At 46.3% G+C, this 20,277-nt stretch overlaps 1 protein-coding gene and 1 long non-coding RNA gene across 2 annotated transcripts in view; one reads left to right on the plus strand and one right to left on the minus strand.

The window, feature by feature from the left end:
• LOC148033956 (cilia- and flagella-associated protein 70-like) overlaps positions 1–14,011 on the plus strand; it is a 173,696-nt gene extending 159,685 nt beyond the window's left edge. The window contains exons 7-8 of the mRNA XM_087681937.1: positions 12,979–13,364; positions 13,451–14,011. Coding sequence (XP_087538063.1) covers positions 12,979–13,364; positions 13,451–13,628 — 564 coding nt within the window. The 3' untranslated portion in view covers positions 13,629–14,011. The remainder of the gene's footprint in view (positions 1–12,978; positions 13,365–13,450) is intronic.
• LOC148033957 (uncharacterized) overlaps positions 1–18,786 on the minus strand; it is an 88,567-nt gene extending 69,781 nt beyond the window's left edge. The window contains exon 1 of the long non-coding RNA XR_015691395.1: positions 18,322–18,786. This is a non-coding gene — a long non-coding RNA (uncharacterized LOC148033957). The remainder of the gene's footprint in view (positions 1–18,321) is intronic.
• Positions 18,787–20,277: the final 1,491 nt, after the last annotated feature.

The following is a 20,277-nucleotide window of genomic DNA, read 5'->3' on the forward strand; positions in this document are numbered from 1 at the left end:
TGGGAAAGTTTGGTAATTTAATGAAACTTTGGTAATATGCATGTATTGCTGCTATAATAAAGAGCTAATCATTGCATAATGTATTTTTAAAGCTCGACACCCACCTCTCAGGCCCAAAACTAGAGAACCTGGAAGGGACTACAAAGCATAGCTTAGCCAATAATGGCCCCAAGGCATTCGGCTCCAAAACAACTAAGGCATCAGACAAAGGGTGCACGTGGGCTGGCCAATGGTCTATCAAGACTACAAAGGCAATGGTTATTTCATGACGGAGTCCAAAGGGTCACCCTAGAGAGACTAAGGCATTGGACAAGGGGTGCTCATTGGTTGCCCAGTGGCTACTAGGACGTGTAAAGATGATGGAACCACTTTGAACTCCTCTTTTCTTTTTAAAAAATAAATCTAGTAATTGTGCCCTAGGGGAAAATAAAAGGGATGGTTAGATCCAACACATCACATAACAAAAAGCAATCTCACCCATCCTTGGAAGTCAATGAAGACAGTATGGAGGGTATATGTGGGATGCTGCCATAGAGATTGTCCTTGGAGATTGCTATGTAGAATGCTACAAATATGTTGAATTTAGAGCAAACCACTTGTTTACCGATAAGGGATAAATATATACCCAGATACATGTTTACAAGAACAAAGTGTCAATGCATGGGATAAAATACAAAGGGCAATGCAAAATGTCATGCTCAAGCAAAATTCTATGCAATGGTGCCACATAGATAGTGCCCTCACAAGGGAATTGTTCACTATCACAAGCGCCCTTTTACAATCATGATCATCAAGATGCAAATGGATGATGGTGATATAAAATTATGAATAATCATGATCTTGTAAGCATCAAGAGAAGATACCGTCCCCTCTCACCACTGGATGGTGGAAGGAGAATTAAGTATTCCCTCTCTCTCCAAGATATCAATGTCAATGGGAAAAGAGGAAGTGCCTAAAGAAGAAGAATGAGATGCATGTCCAACTAAAAACTTTGAAATGAATGGCTTCCAAGGTCACCTCAAGGAAGGCAAGAACTTAGCCTTGGGAGGAAAAGACTCCATGTTGGTCCAATTTGTGAAGCCCCATCAAGGGTAACCAAGATAGGGAGTGCCGAATAATCCAAGTCTTTGCTCCAATCAACTGGTCTGGGTCTTGTTGGGGTTAGTACTAACCTGAAAATACAAGTTAGGAGTAAAAAAGACCACATCAAACCATAAAACATGCATACCTCAACTTTAATAAAAAGTGCTTGAAGTGTAGTATATTGGATTTTGAGATGTTTCCACTACCAAAAGGTAGGCACACTAAAGATGTAGGAGACTAGGAGTAGGGATGTGCAACGGAAGATAAAAGATAGGCTAGAGCACATTCTACAAAAATCAACAAATTTGTGGGTGGGAATCATGGTCAGATTACCGTCAGTGTTGTTGACATCTGAACCAAAGGAAGGTTGGTCCACGATCTAGGGAAAGTGAGCTCAACTACTTTTGGCCATATACTCGATGGAGAGAGCAATTCAAAAAGAAAAGAGGACTCATCATGTCTATCCTCAAGGGAGATAAGGAGTGCCTGAGGACCAAAGTCCATAGTAGTGGCATTGGCAAACTAATCAAATAACCCCTGGAGTGTAATAGGTGTGGACAATCCACGGCCACCATTTGACCAACAGATCTAACTTGCTAGGGTGGGGGATGATCCCTTCTTAGTTGTGGAGTGTAACAGGGATGGACAATCCACCACCATTTGACCAGTGGATCTAACTTGCTAGGGTGGAGAATGTTCCTTTTTTAGTTGTGGAGGTGGATTAAAAGTGTCCTCGCCTAATGTGCTCGAGTTCCTAGTTGGAGAAGAGGGTCAATTCTTGGATGGGCTGCCCTTGGTCTTTGAGTGACACTCATCATTAAAATGGCCAGCCTTTTGGTAATGATGACAGTATCTATTCCCTTGGGGATAATTTGTCAACTTTCAATCCGAGAGGAGAGTTACTCTGCTCCTTACTACTCGACTCAATCTTGATAGTGTTCTTTCCACCACCTTGCTTCACCTTGCGGAAAGTCATGGCCCCTTTTGTTGGGTTTGATTCATGTCTATGCTCACAAAGGAGTGTCGGTGCTTCTCAATAGGACACAGGGGCACTTTTTACTCTCCTTATGAGAGGTTTTATTTCCCAATTATATTCTTATTTATTTTATGTGCATATGTTACATAGTTCGGGCGCTTATCGTGTTTTACACCTTTCAAGTGTGAATGCACATTAACAACCGTAAGGTTTAAGGGTTGTACTTTGTACTTGCACATTACTCTTAACTCTCACACTCTCTTCACTGTCAATCGTATACCGTCAGTTGCACTTCGATCTTCCCCACCACTCACATTTGGTATCAGAGCCCAGATTCATCTCAGTCTCTCGTATCTCTCAATCTTGTACCAGCAACACTCGGATTCGCTGAGCTCTGGGTTGCATAGAGGAAGAATCGGTCACTTATGGAGATGGCTAGATGTATGCTACAAGCTAAGAGTTTGCCACATAGTTTTTGGATGGAAGCAGTTATGTGTGCTTGCCATGTTTTGAACAGGTGCCCTACCAAGGCATTAAAGAATGTACACCTTTTGAGGCTTGGAACAGCTAAAAACCTTCAATTGGCCATTTTCATACTTTTGGGTGTCTTGCATATGCTCATATTCCCAAAGTACTATGAAAAAAGTTGGACAACAAGGTTGTTAAATGCATTTTTGTCGGGTACAGCAATGAGAGCAAAAGATACAGATTGTATGATCCCGTTTCCAAGAAAGTATTTGTCAATAGGAATGTGGTTTTTGATGAGAGGCTGCATAACAAATTATGCATTGGATGGCAACAATGCAAGCTGAATTTGATTCTATTATAAAGAATCAAACATAGGATTTAGTGGCATTGCTTGTTGGGAAGGAAACCATTGGTACAAGATGGGTCTATAAGTTTAAAAGAAATGTTGATGGATCCATTGACAAGTATAAAGCTAGGCTTGTGGCCAAAGGCTACACACAAAAGAAAGGCATTGACTATGAGGAGACATTTGCTGCTACATCCGGTATGACTACCATTCAGTCTATGGTTGCTTTGGTTGCCCATCATGCAACTTGATATTAAGACTGCATTTTTACATGGGGAACTTCAAGAAACAGTGTATGTATAACAATCCATTGGTTTTGCAGTTGAGGGATCCGAACACTTGGTATGCAAGTTGAAAAAAGCTTTGTATGGTTTGAAGCAAGCTCCCCAAGCTTGGTATGCAAAACTTGATGTTTTTTTACTCACCCAAGGGTTCATTAACAACTCATTTGAGTCTACTCTTTACGTATGTAAAGAGGGAGGATCCTTGCTGGTCATATGTCTTTACGTAGATGATCTTTTGCTCATAGAGACACAGGCCGATCTGATTTCAACATTCAAGCAAATTTTGTAGCAAACTTTTGAGATGTCAAACTTAGGGCCTTTGCACTACTATTTGGACATTCAATTCATTTATGATGCTAGAGGCATTGGATTGTCACAGTCTAGATATATTAATAAACTTCTTGAGATTTTTGACTTACACGATTGCAAGCCAGTTTGCACACCAATGGAGATTGGACTCAAGCTATCCTTACATGATGACAATGATTTGTGGGACATCCATACGTATGCTCCATCAATTGGATGTCTCATTTATTTATGCAACACAAGTCCAGATATTCAGTTTGCAGTTTTAGCCTTGAGTAGATATATTCACAACCCACTCATGTCACATTGGCAAACTGTGAAGTATATTTTTCATTACTTGCAGGGGACTAGGACTCTTGGATTGCTTTATGCCAAGGGGGGACCATTGCAACTCCATGCTTACAATGATTCAGATTGAGGTGGTGATTTTGATTCACATCACTTTACGAGTGAAAATTGTTTCTTTCTTGGCTCATCTTGATGTGTGTCTATCACAAAGTCTACTTCTTTGTTTACTGACAGTTGGAGTGCCATTGCAATGGCATGGAACCCAGTGTTTCATATATGCATGAAACACATAGAGATCCACTATCACTTTGTCAGAGAAAGGCTATATGCAAGAGATATTAGCCTTGTCTACTGTCCTACCAAATAATGTGGTACACAACTTCACCAAAGCTCTTCCTCGTGACAAATTTGAAGCATTCCACAATGCTCTAAATTTGATCTCCTTTGGTGGATGATCCTTGTATGTTGATCACTCTTTACTCTAGGGGAGTTTGTTGGGTTTGGCTCACGCCTACGCTCACAGAGGAGTGTCGATGATCCTCGGTAGGACATTGGGGCACTTTTTACTCTCCTTATGAGAGGGTTTTTCCCCCAGTTATATTCTTCTTTATTTTACATGCTTATGTTACACAGTTCGGGCACTTATCGTGTTTTACACCTTTTGGGTGTGAACACACATTAACAACCCTAAGGTTTCAGGGTTGTACTTTGTACTTCCACATTACTCTTTGATTATTGTATTGGGAGTTGTGTCTTCACTCTCACACTCTCTTCACTATCAACTGTGTAGTCTCAACTGAGCTTTGATCTTCCCCACCTCTCACACCTTTGAATGTGAAAATTAGAATTCCTTATGAAATTGATCAAACAACCTTGCAAAACGCAAGAGTTGACATTCGAACTCATTGAAGGTAGGTAACTGGGGCTATGAGATAACTTATTGGATGAAATGGAAATATTTTTGTGTCAATTTGTTCATGAACAAAGTGACTTGATCATAACCTAACTTGGGCAGACCAATGGTGGTGAATTCAATGAGCAATTGCTGAGACACAATCAATTGGACAGTCAAATCATCCATCTCAATTATTTTAAATACTTGGAGCTCATGGTCAAGGGTTGATATGTCGAGTATAATCGCAGCTGTGTAGTGGTTGATTAGAGGTGCCTAGCACTCAGCTACAAGGTCAAAGTGTTGGGAGTTAAGAGTGAAATTCGTACATAAAACCCTACATCAACTTGACCATGGCTATGGCATTTTTACTCTTCCAAGAGCAAACTACCTCATATGAGAACCAACAAGGATTAGGCTAGGGTTCTTGCCCCTAAACAAGTTCCCCACAAACCTCGGGAATCTAAGACATGCCACATCAAATAAGACCAAGTGGTAAAGTTAGACCCATTGAAATGATTCTTATCCATAGAAGCATGCTTGGTTGATATAGATATCATGGAAAGGAGGGGATAGGTGAGTAGCATAGGATAGAAATGTAGAGGACTAGGTGCTACACGTGGCATCGTGACTCTAGAGGTGCACCCCAAAGGAGGTGACCGATTGGGGTGTGGACCTAATGTTGAAAAGGTGTAGGATGGCCCACTTGGTATTAACATGTTGGTAAACTGTGTGGCCAGCTGGGAAATGTGAGAGTAGGTTGGGGCTTGAGATACATGGGTGGGAGTTCCCAAAGTCCACCAACCATACACCTCCAAAGGGATAGCCTTTGTTTCAAAGACAACTTTACCAAATTTTGCAGGCCATTCACATACACTTTTTGTCTTTTTGTGAAAAAATATTGTATTAACAATCAATAGCTGAACACTATAAACAAGTGCAGCCGGAAAAGTTCAAAAACACTCATAAGAAAGATCGTATTGATTTCTGTCCAATCCTTTGCTGACAAGGCTTCAGAAACATTGATGCAGAGATATTTTTAATCCTTAGACAATAGCTATATTAGAGGTTAGGCTCTGATTTAAAGGACGGCACACATCATGAACATAACCTGTTGAGAAAGGCAGAAAGCTGGAAAAATGAACCTTGGGAGAGGAGGCGTACTCTTATTGCAAATACTGAACCCACAGGTCCTGGTTGTAACCTTAAGCCTTAACCATCCAGCCTAACACTGAAGAGGTGGGCAGAGCAGGTCACTTGAGCAAAAGATTAGAACATTCGACATGGCTGTGTAAAGTTTCATGTGATGAAATCTGATATCCTTTAGCTTCTGGACATCAATCCTTGCCTGCAATTTCTGCAGGGAAAGTCAGCTATTTCAGACTACATCAAGTTTTCAAGCGCAAGCATTGGTTAATTATACTTCTGCTATACGTTTTATCTAGCACCCCAATATTTTGGTACTACAAGTTCAGTACATTGTTTAAGCATGTTGATGATGTGCATTCTACTCTTGAATTCTTGTACTTTTTCAAGTAAAATGTGGCTGATTATATTACTCAAAAAGCTGATTACAACAGAGTGTTCATGCTCAACAAACTAGCTGGAGCTGAAGCAAAGTCACCAGTACATCATGTATATTGGGGCTGCCTGCCTCCATCACAAAGAATAGACCCTGGTCGCCCCAGGTACGCATGAAGTGACCACGGGGCTCCTGACGAGCCCTGGACTCGCCCTGCACCTAATCCCATCGGCCGCGGAGGGAATGGATGATGGAGGTCCAGAGCTCTACTAAGGTCGTATGTGCTGAAAGTCTCTCTCCGCCGAAAGCCACCTGGCATCGCGCCTTCCAAATATGCCATCCAGTAAGACTCCCTATGATCTCCCATACCTCCGAGCGGTCTGCTGTGGGCTCCAGTACCTGGCGGATGGGTAGAGCCTCCAGACCGACCACTATGCATGACCCTGCCTCGATCATGAATATCGTGTCCTGCATCCCAGCCTCATACAAAAGGTGACGGCCCTGGCTAACTGCCTGCCAACAACAGAAAGCTCCCCATGAGATACACCCATGGCTGGGCGCTATACGTCGAAGGATACGGCATGCTCCTCTCCACACGAGTTGCGCCTCCTCACAGGACCAAAGATAGTGCTTTGGGGTTTCCAGAAGCTGCTGTGTGCAGCGCGTACAACCTCCCTCCTTCTGCATCTGGGCAAGCCAGCTTCCCACCACCAAGCCTCCACGTGCCGCCAGCCATAAAAAATACGACACCCTCCTCAGTCTCCAGCTACCCCATAGGCGCCGCCAGAAGGTCCGTCGGAAGGGCTCCATGATGCTGTGCTCCGCCCAATGCCTGTTGCGTGACGGCACCCAGTCCATATCCTCTTGCATCAGTACATGTCTGCCAATCCTGGCCGTGTACTCTAGGAACCTGGGTGGCTTTTTGGCGACCGCAGAGGCCGGCCATAGTCACTCTCCTGGATCCCACTCCAGCTCATCAAGTGGTCTGCCCTCCCAGATCCAAAGGCGCCACTCCTTGAGCGCCTTCCAGAAAACATAGTGGTCCAGTCGCCAAGTCTTCCCCTGAAGACCCACCACCCGAATCCTCCTCCACGAAAGGGTGGCAATCCCCTCATCCTGATGCCCTCTGTCAAGGGCCAGACGTCCCCCCTCCTGAACGGCAAAGAAGGTCCCCTACGGGGCACCACCCACTCTACCTGCCACCTGAAGGGGGATGCCTACTGGTGAGAACCTAGCTGCCCATACCTCCCCGGGCTCTATTGGCTCTCATATCGGGGGGGGAAAGCCACTCCGGAGGTATTGCTACGTCTATCTCTCTTCTCCTCAACTCCACTTCTCTCGGGCAACCTGATACTCGCTGCAGCACCTCCTCATCCGCCATCCTCTACACCTCCCGCCATGTCTTGATGGAACGAGCCGGGCCGGCCTCCCACCTAGCCCACTGGATGTGGGGGCGCTCACCTATCTGTGCCCCTTTCCAATCTTTAACCTTGAGGTTCCAAATCACCGGCTGACGGTCTATTTCCTCGTAGCAACCTGGGGAGCTCTAGATTAGAGCCTTGTGGAGGCCCTACCACACGTAGAGTAGGCTACGAAGGAAAGGTAATCTAGGGGGGGTGATCTGGGCTGATGTGAAGATCCATCTCAGGGACGGCCTCCACTCACCGCCAAGCCTCCGTTTACAATCCTGAAGGCCCTCCTGCAAAATAAGACCTTCCAGGTCTGCCCTCCTGGTGTGAGACCACGGACAACTAGCTTACCCAAGAGGGCCATACTCTGATACTCTGGGTCTATGATTCCAAGCCCTCTCTCTGATCGATGTCGTATGATGGTCGCCCATGCCACCTTGGCCCTGGAGTTCCTGGAGCCATCAGACCCAGACCAAAGGAAATTCCGCACTAGGTGGCGAAGCTGCCCTACGCACGATGAGAAGAAGCACCAACACGAGGTAATGTACTAGGCAGTCACTAGGAGGGCCTGGTTAACCACCAAGCTCTCGACCGGCTAGTGAGAGGCGAACCGTGCTCTAGTAGGTCAGTTTTCTCCGAATAGAGTCAAGGACAAGAAGAAACTGCTGGGGAGAAGTGATGTCAAGTCCCACCTGGAACCCTAGGTATCGAACAGTCTGTCCTCTACTCACCCATCTAAATCCCAGGTGGACATCCCACTCCGTGCTGGAGTCTGGGTCTATGAGAAAACCAACCGACTTTTGCCAGTTGATTTTCGCTCCTGCTGCAAAGCAGAACATATCAAGAGCCAGCCTCACTCTTTCCAGCATCAACTCATCATCCTCTATATAGAGGTATGTATCATCTGCGTACTCTGAGTCTGACAACCCAGTCTCCTCTCTCACTGGAAGTCGGAGGCCACGTAATCCGCTCACATGTGACCTGAGGAAGTAAGATACCGCCTCTGCAAAGAGTAGAAATAGGTATGGGGCCAGGGGGAAACCCTGTCGAACCGATCTCTCCAGCCAAAACTCCTTTTCTCGCCTTCCACCTATGAGAACCCTGCTGGTAGCCGATCTGTACAGGCTGGAGACCCCACGAATCCAAGCGTGGGGGAATCCCAATTTCACCATGGTACCCTCTAGGAAATCCCAGTCCACCCTGTCATAAGCTTTCTCGAAATCCAAGAGTAGCACTGCCAGTTTCTGCCCACTGTGATGAGCCCACTCTGTCGCCTCAAAGAAGGTAAATACATTGTATAGGATGCTCCTATCGTGGACAAAGCCTGTCTGTGTGTCATGAATGATATCTTGAAGCACAAGGCGTAGTCGCCTACCAATCATCTTTGCCAGTGCCTTATAGGCCACTGATAATAAGGTGATCGGTCTCCACTGGGATAGCTTCAACCGGTCTCCCCCTTTGGGAAGAAAACTGATAAGGCCTGCTGAGAGACTCCCTGGCATCTGTCCTGAGGTGAAGATCTCCTGGAAAGCCCTCAGTAGGGGATCCTTCACCACTTCCCAGTAGGTAGTGAAGAAGGCCTTAGAGAGACCATCCTCCCCCGGGCGTTTCTGCCCATCCTGTGTATGGAAAGCCTCCTCTAGTTCCTTCTCTGTGAAGGGGGCTAGGAGGAAGTGTCCCATCTCCTCTATAACGAGGGACGGGATGTGATCCCATACCTGCTGTCTGCAACTTTGTCCTCTAGCTGAAGCTGTCTCCTGTTGGAAAAGGCGCATGTAGTAGTCGGTGGCAATCTCCATCACCTCATCTGGGCTAGAACGGGTCCTCCCATACTGATCCCAAAGGCTGCGTATCTGCTCTCCGGCAGTGCCAGGCTGGTGCACTTGGAAGAACTCCCTGCACATCGTGTCCCCCTTCCGTGCCCAAAAGGCTGCTAAGGTGCGGAAGGAGAACTCCGAGCGCATGTCCTCTAGGCCAGCAATGGCTACATGCGCGCGCACCTCCTGTGCGTGGAGGGTGGGATCCCCTAGTGCCTCCTGCAATAATCTCTGCGTGACTGCAAGGTTCCGCCGGAGTGCTCTCTCCTCCTCCCAACACTACTGCCTGGCCTGTATGGCTGCCTCTTGGCAGATTCTGCTTGACTCAGCTAGGATCTCTGCAACCTCCTTTGCTATCCGGTCCCTCATGTCCCACTCTCTGGTCCAAATCGGTTCTATCTATCTCGTCACCTCCTCCCTCCTATAGATCAAGTCAGGGATCCGACAGGATCGTGTGTCTAGGGCGGATGCTAGGGGGTCAAGTGTCAAGAAAACCAGGCAATGATCGGATAATGTGGTGCCTGCCAACTGCTCAATCTGGCCTCCACGGAAGCCTCCCCACTCTCCCACATAAAACCTGTCCAACCGCTCCAACAGGACTCCACCTAGCCACCTGTATCCCCAAGAGAAGTCCAACGACCTCTCCCTCCTGTGGAAGGCAGGGTCTTTCCATGCAACACGTGCTCCAACCAACTACAAGCAAAAAGACCTCCCATGCCTCCTACTCCTCCCCAGCCATGCCCTGGTAGTTTCTGCCTCTGCCTTGCTGGTCCTCCAAGGCCTCCAGGTTGTTGAAATCTCCTCCAACAATCCAGGAGTCCACCTCTAGGAGTCCAGCTGCGATCTCCACCCAGAACCTGTTGTGTGCCCTAACCTCCGTAGGGGCATAGACATTGAGGACTCCAATACACGAGTCCCCAATATCCAATCTAATCCATAGAACCCTTCCTGCCACTATCGTCCCGTGGTCTCGTACACAGGTGGTGAGATTCGGGCCAATAGAGGTGCATACGCCTCCACTCCTGCCGTGAGCACCTATGGCATGCTCCCAGTAAGTGTACGAGCTACCCGGAAGTACCTTCCCAACCCGCTGAGCCTGGGTGTGGGTGAGCTTGTGCTCCTGTAGAAGCAGGATGTCGATCTGTCTAACAAGGACAGGCTGCAACTCCTGCCGAACAATCAACTTCCTGGAACCACGTGCCCCACTGTAGTGGAGACTATTCACATTCCAGGATGCAAGATGTAAGCTCATGGGGAAACCTGTGACTGACCGAACAGGCATCTGTTCGGTGTGGATGTTGCTGATGAGGAGCAGAGACTGTGAGGCATGCAAGTGCGCTTTGCCGCCGGTCTGGATGGTGAACTCCAGTCCCCCATGGTGGCCCTCGGCCGGACCATAGGGGTGATAAATGCTCCAGGTGGTACTATCAATACATCTATCAACCATGCTAAGAATCGCGACTCTGTACACTGGTAGAAACGGGCTGCCTGTGCCGAGAGCCACTCGATCACGTCCCTCAGAACTCTCCACTGTGGAGGGGCTCGAAAGATAATGCTCAAGTATGGGACCTCTGCACTAGCCCACCAGTTGATGTCCATCATGCAACCGGGCCACTCTTGTGCAAACAGTGCTAATCCTTCCTCTCCCATCCACTGGGAGATGTGATCTGCCACCTGGCTCTTCAACTCCTCCTCAATCTGTGTAGTCGTCCACTCTCCTGAGTGAGAGGACTGGAGAAAAAAGGCATAGTTCCGTCCATCCGGTGGTGCTAGTAGATGGACCTTGCCCCTCCTTGACTTACGAACCACGAAGATCCCCACCTCTAGAGGTAGTGGGAACTCTCCGCGCTCCGCAACTCACAGGTAGGACCATGGACCACTGCGGAAGAACTCTTGTGGCAACAGCTGTGTCTGTCTCGGGAAAGTGTGGCGGGTGGCAAGGGCGGAAGAGCTGGTGGCTGTGTGGGAGGGGGAAGACTGTTGGTGTACAAAGGACATAGGTGTGTGTGGCTCATCACCTCCTGTGGGAAGGGGGGGTGGGTGAGGGAGCTCACCTGACCTGGGTGCGGATCAAGGGGGGTGCTCGTAGGGGAGTGGTGGGGGGGGAGGAGGATCGAGGGATCGTGGGATGGATGGAGCTGCATGGCAGGTGTGCGGGGGGGGTGGGCCTGGCAAGAGGGGGCTGTGGGCCAAGGTCAGTAGGGGGGGTTGGTTGGGTGGGGGGTGGGGAGGGAGGGGTGGGTGGGTGAGGGGCCTATGGGAATGCAGGCGAGGCAGACTGTGGCACGGATGGAGAGTGTGGGGGGCTGCGGTCCTGTTGGGTGGGACGAATAGGGGGTGCTGTGGAGTGCTTTGCCGAGAGGGGGTTGCTCGCCCGCCAACACCCTGCTGACAAGGCTGGGTCTGAGGAGCTGGCTGCGCCCCCCCTTGCCGTCTCCCTCTCTGTCGTCTCTGGACCCATGTGAAGCCGTCAGCGTCCACCTGCAAACCTGTGGGCAGAGCCGCCCTGGCTCCGAAACGCGTACAAACTGCTGCTTGATGCCCAAAATCGTGGCAGCACAGGCATTGTCCTAGTTGCCTAGTCACAATTACCTGCTACCTAAAGGAGTGCCCGCCTACCTCAATCTCTAGGAACTGTGGGATATTCTTGACCTCTTTCACTACCACCCGTACCTTTGGGACTCCTGTTGCTGTCACTGCATCCGCGAAAGACGTGGAAAATACAGTGCCAAAGAGCCATCCAAAGTCCTCCACCAACTCGCGATACTCAATCGCCAGGCCGGGGAAAAGAAGGGTGACCGGGTGCCGAAGAAACCTATTGTGGAGTGCAAACGCCTCCACAGTAAAGCCACTGTACCAAGGGACCATGTATATGGCCCCCTTCGTGGACGCGTATGGTGAACTGGCGAGTAACTCGCAAGTTGCGTTTGCCGAGCTAAGTCGAACCATGAAGGTCCCTTGGCCCAATAGGACCGCCTCCACAATCTATGCTGTGCCGATGCGCAGCGTGGAGTGAAGCCAATCCCGAAGCTGGGCCCTGGCTGGGGAATGTCCTACTACCTGACCATAAATCGTTGTTTCCATTAGCTCCAACTCCTTAGCTCGGACAGCTAAGAGCTGCTCCTTAGAGAGGACTACTCGCAAGGTGTTTGACTGGGGGGCCACTGAGTGCGCCGGCATCTAACCATAGGTTTCCATTGTGCGTCCCTTCTGGGAGAACCTACCTATCACGCTGCTGTGCTGTTGGAGGAGTTGTTGCAGGGGGCGGGAGCAACTGGGGGGGGCGGGGGGGGCGGTGGTGATGGCGATGGTGCTGAATCCACAGATCGCAACGAACAGACGGGGCAGGGGGGGTAGCGCGCGACGTAATGGGGTTGAGCTCCCTTGGACCATAATGGATTGAATTCTTGTACTTGCTGTCTGACTTATCATAATTTATAACTTGTCTGGAATATTTCCACAAAATCAAGCAGCTCTGTTTAAAATTTCTATGCTGTATAAAAGAACTACCCACAATTTCCGGTGGTTCTGGTCAGTTTGTAGCTAGAAAAAAGGCAGTGTCTTGACATCACTGATTCTTTTTGCAGATGCTGCAATATGGTGGAGAGAGACCATTGTTTGTGTTTGGACAGTTGGAGCTGGGCAGAAGTTACTTGCAGCAGCAGCAGCTAAATCAGGCCAAGCAAACATTTCTCCGAGTATGTTCATCATATCCAAACAGTAGTGCCTGGCTTGGAGCTGGAATGGCATATTACAAAGAGGGAGACCTAAAAAGTGCAGAAACTGCATTGGTAGAAGGGAATGTCATGGACCCCTGGAATTCTCAAATATGGGCATACCTCTCACTAGTCTGCATCAAACTGGAGAGAATGGAAGAGGCAGCATTTGCATTCAGACAATCAATACAGTCTAATACATTCCCACCTCTTTTACTGGACCTAGCGGAAGCTTTCTTTGAGAAAGGAGATGCCAGGTGTCAAAAGCTTGCTTATTCTTTGTTGCTACCTTTTCTGTAGTCTACATCATGGTAACAATCATTAATATCATTTGTATAATCAGGACTGCTGAAGCTGCTTTGCACTTAGCTTGTAAAGGGAAAGAGGTGGAAGTCCAATTCAGTTCATCAGAAGAGGCTGAAATTTTCAAAGAGAAAATGGGTATGGTCAGGAGAGTGCTTGTAAGTACTCCCCAAGTGACAGCTACTATTGAGAATATCCCTAATCCAGAATGTTCCTAGGCAAAGCAAATTCCTCTTAACCCAAATACTGATGCAAGAATGATGACTATCAATGGTGAATGATCACAAGATTGTTTCAAAAATATGGCAGAAAAGAAGGGTCATTTCTTGAAGTAGTTCATTTGAGACAACTGTGCAATGAACGCTAGGTCACTTTGCAGGAAGCTGCTACAAAGTAACTCTGTGAGGAATGCAAAGTTGTGGCACGGTTTGCTTTCCTCACTTTTTTCCCGCACATTGTATTTCACTTTCCTCACTTTTTCCCTACACATTGTATTTCACTTTTCTCATCTTCTTTCTCTTGTGTTTCACTCAAGTTCTCTTTTCTTTCATAAAGGGTAATTTTATTGATTACCAAAACATAATCTAAAAAGTACAGCATGTCCAAGAGTACAAAGATACAATCACTCTCTCTCTCTCTCTTTTTGTAAAGATAATTGAATTAAGTAGTAAATATTTACATCAGACCATCAGGTCAGCATTGAAAATAACAGACATGAAGGAAAGTCTACATTGACTCTTAACACAGAAATGTCGCACTGAAAGTACAGCTGGTGTGGAGCAAACAATGTCCAGCTGGGGAACAGCAATATCAGGAAGAACCAGATCAGCAGACACCATAGAGGTGATTTGCCACAACACTAAACCCTGAATTTAGGCCACATGACAATGAATACCAAATACTGAATCAAAAATGAAGGCATTCCAAGTACGCCAAATATGCCACAAGACTGTCCATCTAAGGAAATGGAAAAGGCAGGAATAATCTGAACTCAAAGAGGTCATGGAGGTCATCTTCTCCAAGATCCACGAACGAGCTGATATCCGATGTCGAGTCAACAAGGACCAGACACGGAAAATAAAACTCCAAATCTGTCTTGCAACAGGGCAAGAGACAAAAAGATGAAGCATTGTCTCATCACATGTAGTACAGAATATACATCACCCAGCAGAGATCTTACGAGCACGAAGCACATTCCCAGTAGGAAGAGCCCCAATAAGTAGCCTCCACATAAACACTTTTCCCTGATACGGAACCTTAGATTTCCAAAGTTGAATGAATCTGTCTTGCCACTTCTTTTTGCTTTCCTGAATATGCCATACTTTATTTGCCTTATCCGTGACCCATCCCTTGGCCTCTACCATCTGATGATATATTTGGTTGACTAACCTTTTCTCAAAATCATCAGGAATACAAACATCCAATCACGCCAGGGAGACAAAAGCTATAATGCAAGCAAAAGATAGTAGCTCATAATTCTGTCCTGTATGGCCGTCCAAATTACCTAATATCCTCTAGGCACTCGAAAGTGCTGACGAATACACCAAAAGGAATAAAGACATCCTTGCCCATGAATGACACCATCCTAGACTGTCTGTAACCCCAAACGAGCCATCCAGTTAAACTTATCTCTCTACAGATCTTTATTAGGCCAATCCAACAACCTAGAGGAGGCCAGTACCTCACCTAGCAAGGAATTCTCCTCTTTACAAAAATCCAGTGGGCGCCAAACTGCAAAACGTAACATCGCCTGCCAAGATGTGATCATATGGGAAAGGAGAAAAGATTGGGAGACCTTAATTGATCTTGTGAAGCTAAGCACATGCCACCAAGAAGTATGAATAACCGTGCTACCATTAGAAATGCTAGTCATTTCTATAAAAAAATTTGCTATATCTGTCCAAGGATGAGTCTGTACACAAAGTGCCTACAAAAGAGCTAACCTCAAAGCATCCATATGAAAATTAACATCCAAAAGAGCTGCTCTCCCCATCCTTTTAGGAGTAGTCACGTACTGCCGTGAAATCCACGCTTGACCCAAGCGATTTCCTTTTTTCTTCCATAACATGAATCGGATAGGTTAAACCAATTTCAATAGTGACTTCTTAGTCTAAGGAAGCAATGGCAAGAAAACCGAAATCATGCTGATCATAATGCATTGAGCAACTTTAAGTCTCACATGGAGAGACCAGCCTTGAGACTTCCAGTACATAAACCGATCATGAATACAGGATGCCATCCAATCCAACAAGGCATGAGGAGCTACCTCCACACCAATAGGATAACCCAAGTGTCTGGTGATATTCCCCTTAGGAATCACAATACCATTCCAACCCAAAGCCTGCAAATCATTTTCCGCACAAGAGAGCAAAGTGGATTTTTGAGCTTTAATATGAAGTCTGATGCCATAGCAAAAAGTTTCCACACGACCATTGCCTGATTAACATTCGAGCGATCAGCCTTAAGAAATATAAATGAATCGTCTACTAAAGATTGACCCATAAGTTGGGCCCCACTGAGAAGAGACAAACCAACGATCTCACCTTAATTGGCCAACTTATCCAACAAAGAAAGCATCAGGTGAGTAACCAAAGCAAACAACAAAGGATTGAGAGGGCAGTCTTGCCCCACAGAGAGTGAGATATTTTCATCAGTGATCCCTCCATTAAGTGTAATGCGGGCCACTGCCCCCTAACCAATAGTATCTACAAGAGAAACCATACGTGGCCCAAAACCCATGGTAAACATTAGTTGCCTCAAAAAGGACCAGCTTACATGATCAAATGCCTTTTCAATATCAAGCTAAAGTATGACCACCTACTCGCATGAAGCTTTTGCAAAGTCAATCCCCAGTTGAACATTCAAAATGTTATGCATTATATTCCGACCCTTAATGAAACCGTATTGGCGCGGATGAACCAAGTGTGGAAATACTTTCTGCAATCTGTTGGCAATGATTTTTTAGAAGATTTTGTATAAAAAGCCCATAACACAAATGGGTCTCCGTTGTTTAAAAGAAGTAGGAGAGGGAATCTTGGGCAATAACCGAATGTCTGCAATCTTCCAGTCTAAAGGCATGACCCCATAATTCCAAACTTGCTAACACAGATGAGTCAACAGATCCTTAAGTCGTCTGATCCAGAGATGTACAGGCATTAAAATCTCCCATTACAAAGCCTTGACGAGCCATGGCAAGGCAATGCAAGTCATCCCAAAGCTCACGACGTTCACGAGCAGTAGAAGGAGCATACACACCCACCAGCCATAAAACCTCTCCCTCATATTGGATTTTCAAAATCATGAATCTGCCTCTATGGTCCTGAGAAATCAAAGATGGTTGTAGTGAAGATCTAATGGCTAACATTACTCCAGATTTATGTGGAACACAACCACTAAAGAAGACAGAATAATCCTTATATACATAAGATGATCCTGCCAAAGCATATTGTTTATGCTCCATACCACAAAGAACATCCCAATTTCCGGCTAACACAACTTTCCACAACCGATACTGCTTACTACCCGAAGAGATACCTTTAACGTTCCATAATGCAGTTCTCATGATGGATTAAAAAAAAGAAAACTATTGAATCCCCACTTTTCCTTTACCTTTAACATCAACTGCTTTGGCTGCCTGAAATCTTTCCATCTCGCTTCGAATCACGTCAACCAAATCTGCCCTTTGCAAACTAGCAATCGAATTACAAGAAGGAAACTACTGTTGTTGGGCACGGAAAACATCTCAAGGAGGCACCATCCTCCCTCGCAAATCAAGTGCAGAGCAGTGCAAAAACCCTTTTCTCATTCACACTAAGTGCAGATTGAGGTTTCATATAGAACCCTCTGCCTCGACGTTGAAACTTCTGAGTGATAGTCGGGAGCTGGGTGAACATGAGTAGAGCGAGGCTCCTGTCTAGCATTATGGAAAACCACTGTAATCCAGGAATTATCCTGAGGAGACAAGTTCTGACCCACCGAAGGTGATGCACACTGAATAACATCTTAAGAAGCAACCTTCTTTCCATCTACTTGTCCCTGTTGGACAATCTACTCAGGTACAGCTTCAAGATGCTGAACCATCTATTGGGGAAGATGGTCGTGCATATCCAAATCACAATCCATAGACAGCTGCATTACCTCCTAGCTTCTATCACATTCTGAAATGAAATGTCCCAATTGTCCACACCTGAAATAATGTCCAGAAAATGTGCCCCATTTCAGCTCATAAACCAAAGTTTGCAATCCCGGAACCTCAAAATGAACTTTGGTCGGGCGAGGTTTCTCTGTATCCCAAAGCATACATGCCCTATTCCTATTATGGGAGGCCAAGTGAGGCTCCACCAACACCTTGCCAAGAGATCTCAAAACGAAGGGAAGAAATCACCAAAGATGAGCAAGAAAATCAACCACCTCGACCCAAATTGGGCATGCCTGCCTAAGTACCTCCTGAAATTCCGCCATAGGCCTCCAAGGAACCATATGGACTAACTAACCATCTATGAACAACAGGATACGTTGCATAATATGAGCACACACTTCCGGGGAGTGGAAGATGACCTCAAAAAAACCCCTCCGGCCATCATAAATCTCTTCCACACGGGAAGCCTGTCCTTGCCCTAAAGCATCATCCTAACACATCTCCACATTGGCAAGCATGGATAGCAACCATGCCCCGATTCTGGTGATCAATGGGGTTCTTCGTGTAAAGTAAAAGATGGCTGCTGCCCTCTCATGGAAGGCTGCAATCTGCTGTGGAACCAGATCAGCACCCATAAGAGCGACCGCATGTTCCCCTTGTGGTAAAGAACTCACTTTACCCTCATTAGCTTGAACATATTCCGACATCAAATGATTGGCAGAGGCCAGCATAAACTGAAAAGACTTGTTAGTTTGAGAACACGAAGCATGAACCTTTTGCTAAGGCAAATTCAAGGCATACAAGTCTGGTTCTTCGACCAACATCTTGTGACGTTTACCCATCTTGTCCCCTTCCATTAACTGCCCAAAATCTTCAGCTAACGAATCACCATCTGATTCCGCCAAGTCTTTATCATCCCCATTTCCAATATGCTGGTCTAGAAAGGCCATATCAATACCATTAAATTCCTGCAAATTCGCCATTTCCGAGGTTGATGTCAGGGGCAGGAGATGAATTGATGGGACAGGCAGGACGAAACGAGACCCCGCTCTGGTAGGAACAGGCAGGATGAAAGGAGACGAAGTGACGGGAAATAGGCAAAGCGTGGGGCAGGAACAGAACGACAGAGGCGTCACGTCCATCTGCCGGTAGGAAGGCGCAACCCTCTCTCTCTCACACTCGCCATCACTATCAGAATTCTCTCTCTCTCTCTCTCTCTCTCTCTCTCTCTCTCTCTCTCTCTCAATTTTGCACTCTATCTTTTCTCATCGTTGTAATCATTCTTATCATTCAAAGGGTCACAATTTTCATGGAAGGAGACTTCAGAGGCTAAGCTTGCACAGGCATATGTAGCTTTGGGCACTCTGGAGCAACAATGTGCACACATACAGTTCTAGGAGCCCATACCAAATTGTGGCTCTTTGACACTTTAGTTATGCCCACACTACTCTATGGAGCAGCCATTTGGGGCCCAAGCCATTATCATGCTAGACAGATGCCTCTCATGGACTATAACAGACCTAAAGCACAACATTATGATGGATGGGAACATACGGAGAGACCATTGGTCATGACAATAGCACGTATGATAAGGGCAAATGCCTCAATACCACAAGAGATCATCTGAGCTGAGTTGGGTGCAGCACCCATGGTAGTGGAGGCACTATTCTAGGCAATCACTTTCCTCCAAAGGATATGGCAGCTACCTAAAGACGAATAACCTAGGCTAGCTTTGGAGTCTTCAAGACAGCTTGCAGCAAAGGGAGATAGATAGTGTTGGTACGCACATATGAACACATGGCTAAACTTGCATGGCATGAATATAGACAGATTGAAATCGTTCGATTACAGCCTTGATTGTCTCACCTTGAGTCTCAGCCGTTCAGAGTTGAATAGAGTGATCAGAGCAGACATCAAAAAAGTAGAGACAGAGAGGACTTGGTCCAAGCCCCCTTTCCCATTAGGCACGAAGATGGCGCAATACCAATGTCACTTCTTGCAGCTTTCCCATGATGGTCTCATAGTGAGGCCGAGATATATGTATGCTCAACTCTCTCATGGGATTCAAGTTGATATTGGACAGATCCACACCTCATCACATCAGATAATGATTGAGATAGGTCAATGGAGTCATGTTGCAGCTGCTTAGAGGATATGTCAGCTTTGCAATTGGGAGCCAGAGATGAAGAAACACTACATTTATAGATGTACTATATACTATGATATCTGAGGCTACTACCATTGCCTCTTTAAGGAGGGCTTTGGACCATTCAAACGGGTGATGGACTATGAGGACCAAAGATGTTTGGGTCTTTTCTTATTCGAGCTCCAAAGGCACACAGTAGCATTGTTACGGGATCAGAGGCAATCCTTAATGTCTATTAAGTTAAGGCCATCCTAGCCTATTGAGTGCTCTATCCCAATCCATAAATATTATACGCTACACTACCACATACTTGCAAAAAGCCAACTATCTCATATATTAGCTAGCCGACGTTTAACTCCAAGCAATTAGGTAATGCCCTGTAAAACATAACATATTCAAACCTTGTGATAGTTTTTTGGAAAGTAAGCTTTTGTCCTGAGGTTGATGCATATATTGGAAGGACCTCAAAGCTAGGTCTAAGGTTCCCAAGTTCCCTTCCATTTGAAAAGAAAGTGTAAGGTAGGTTTTGTTTTCCTTTTTGGGCCAAAAAAAGGTGTGGCTAATTATGTGACTCGGAAGAAAT

Source organism: Lygodium microphyllum, chromosome 7 (genome assembly GCF_053477565.2).
Source record: "Lygodium microphyllum isolate KBCC chromosome 7, Lygodium_microphyllum_v1.1.10, whole genome shotgun sequence".
Lineage (NCBI taxonomy): Eukaryota > Viridiplantae > Streptophyta > Polypodiopsida > Schizaeales > Lygodiaceae > Lygodium > Lygodium microphyllum.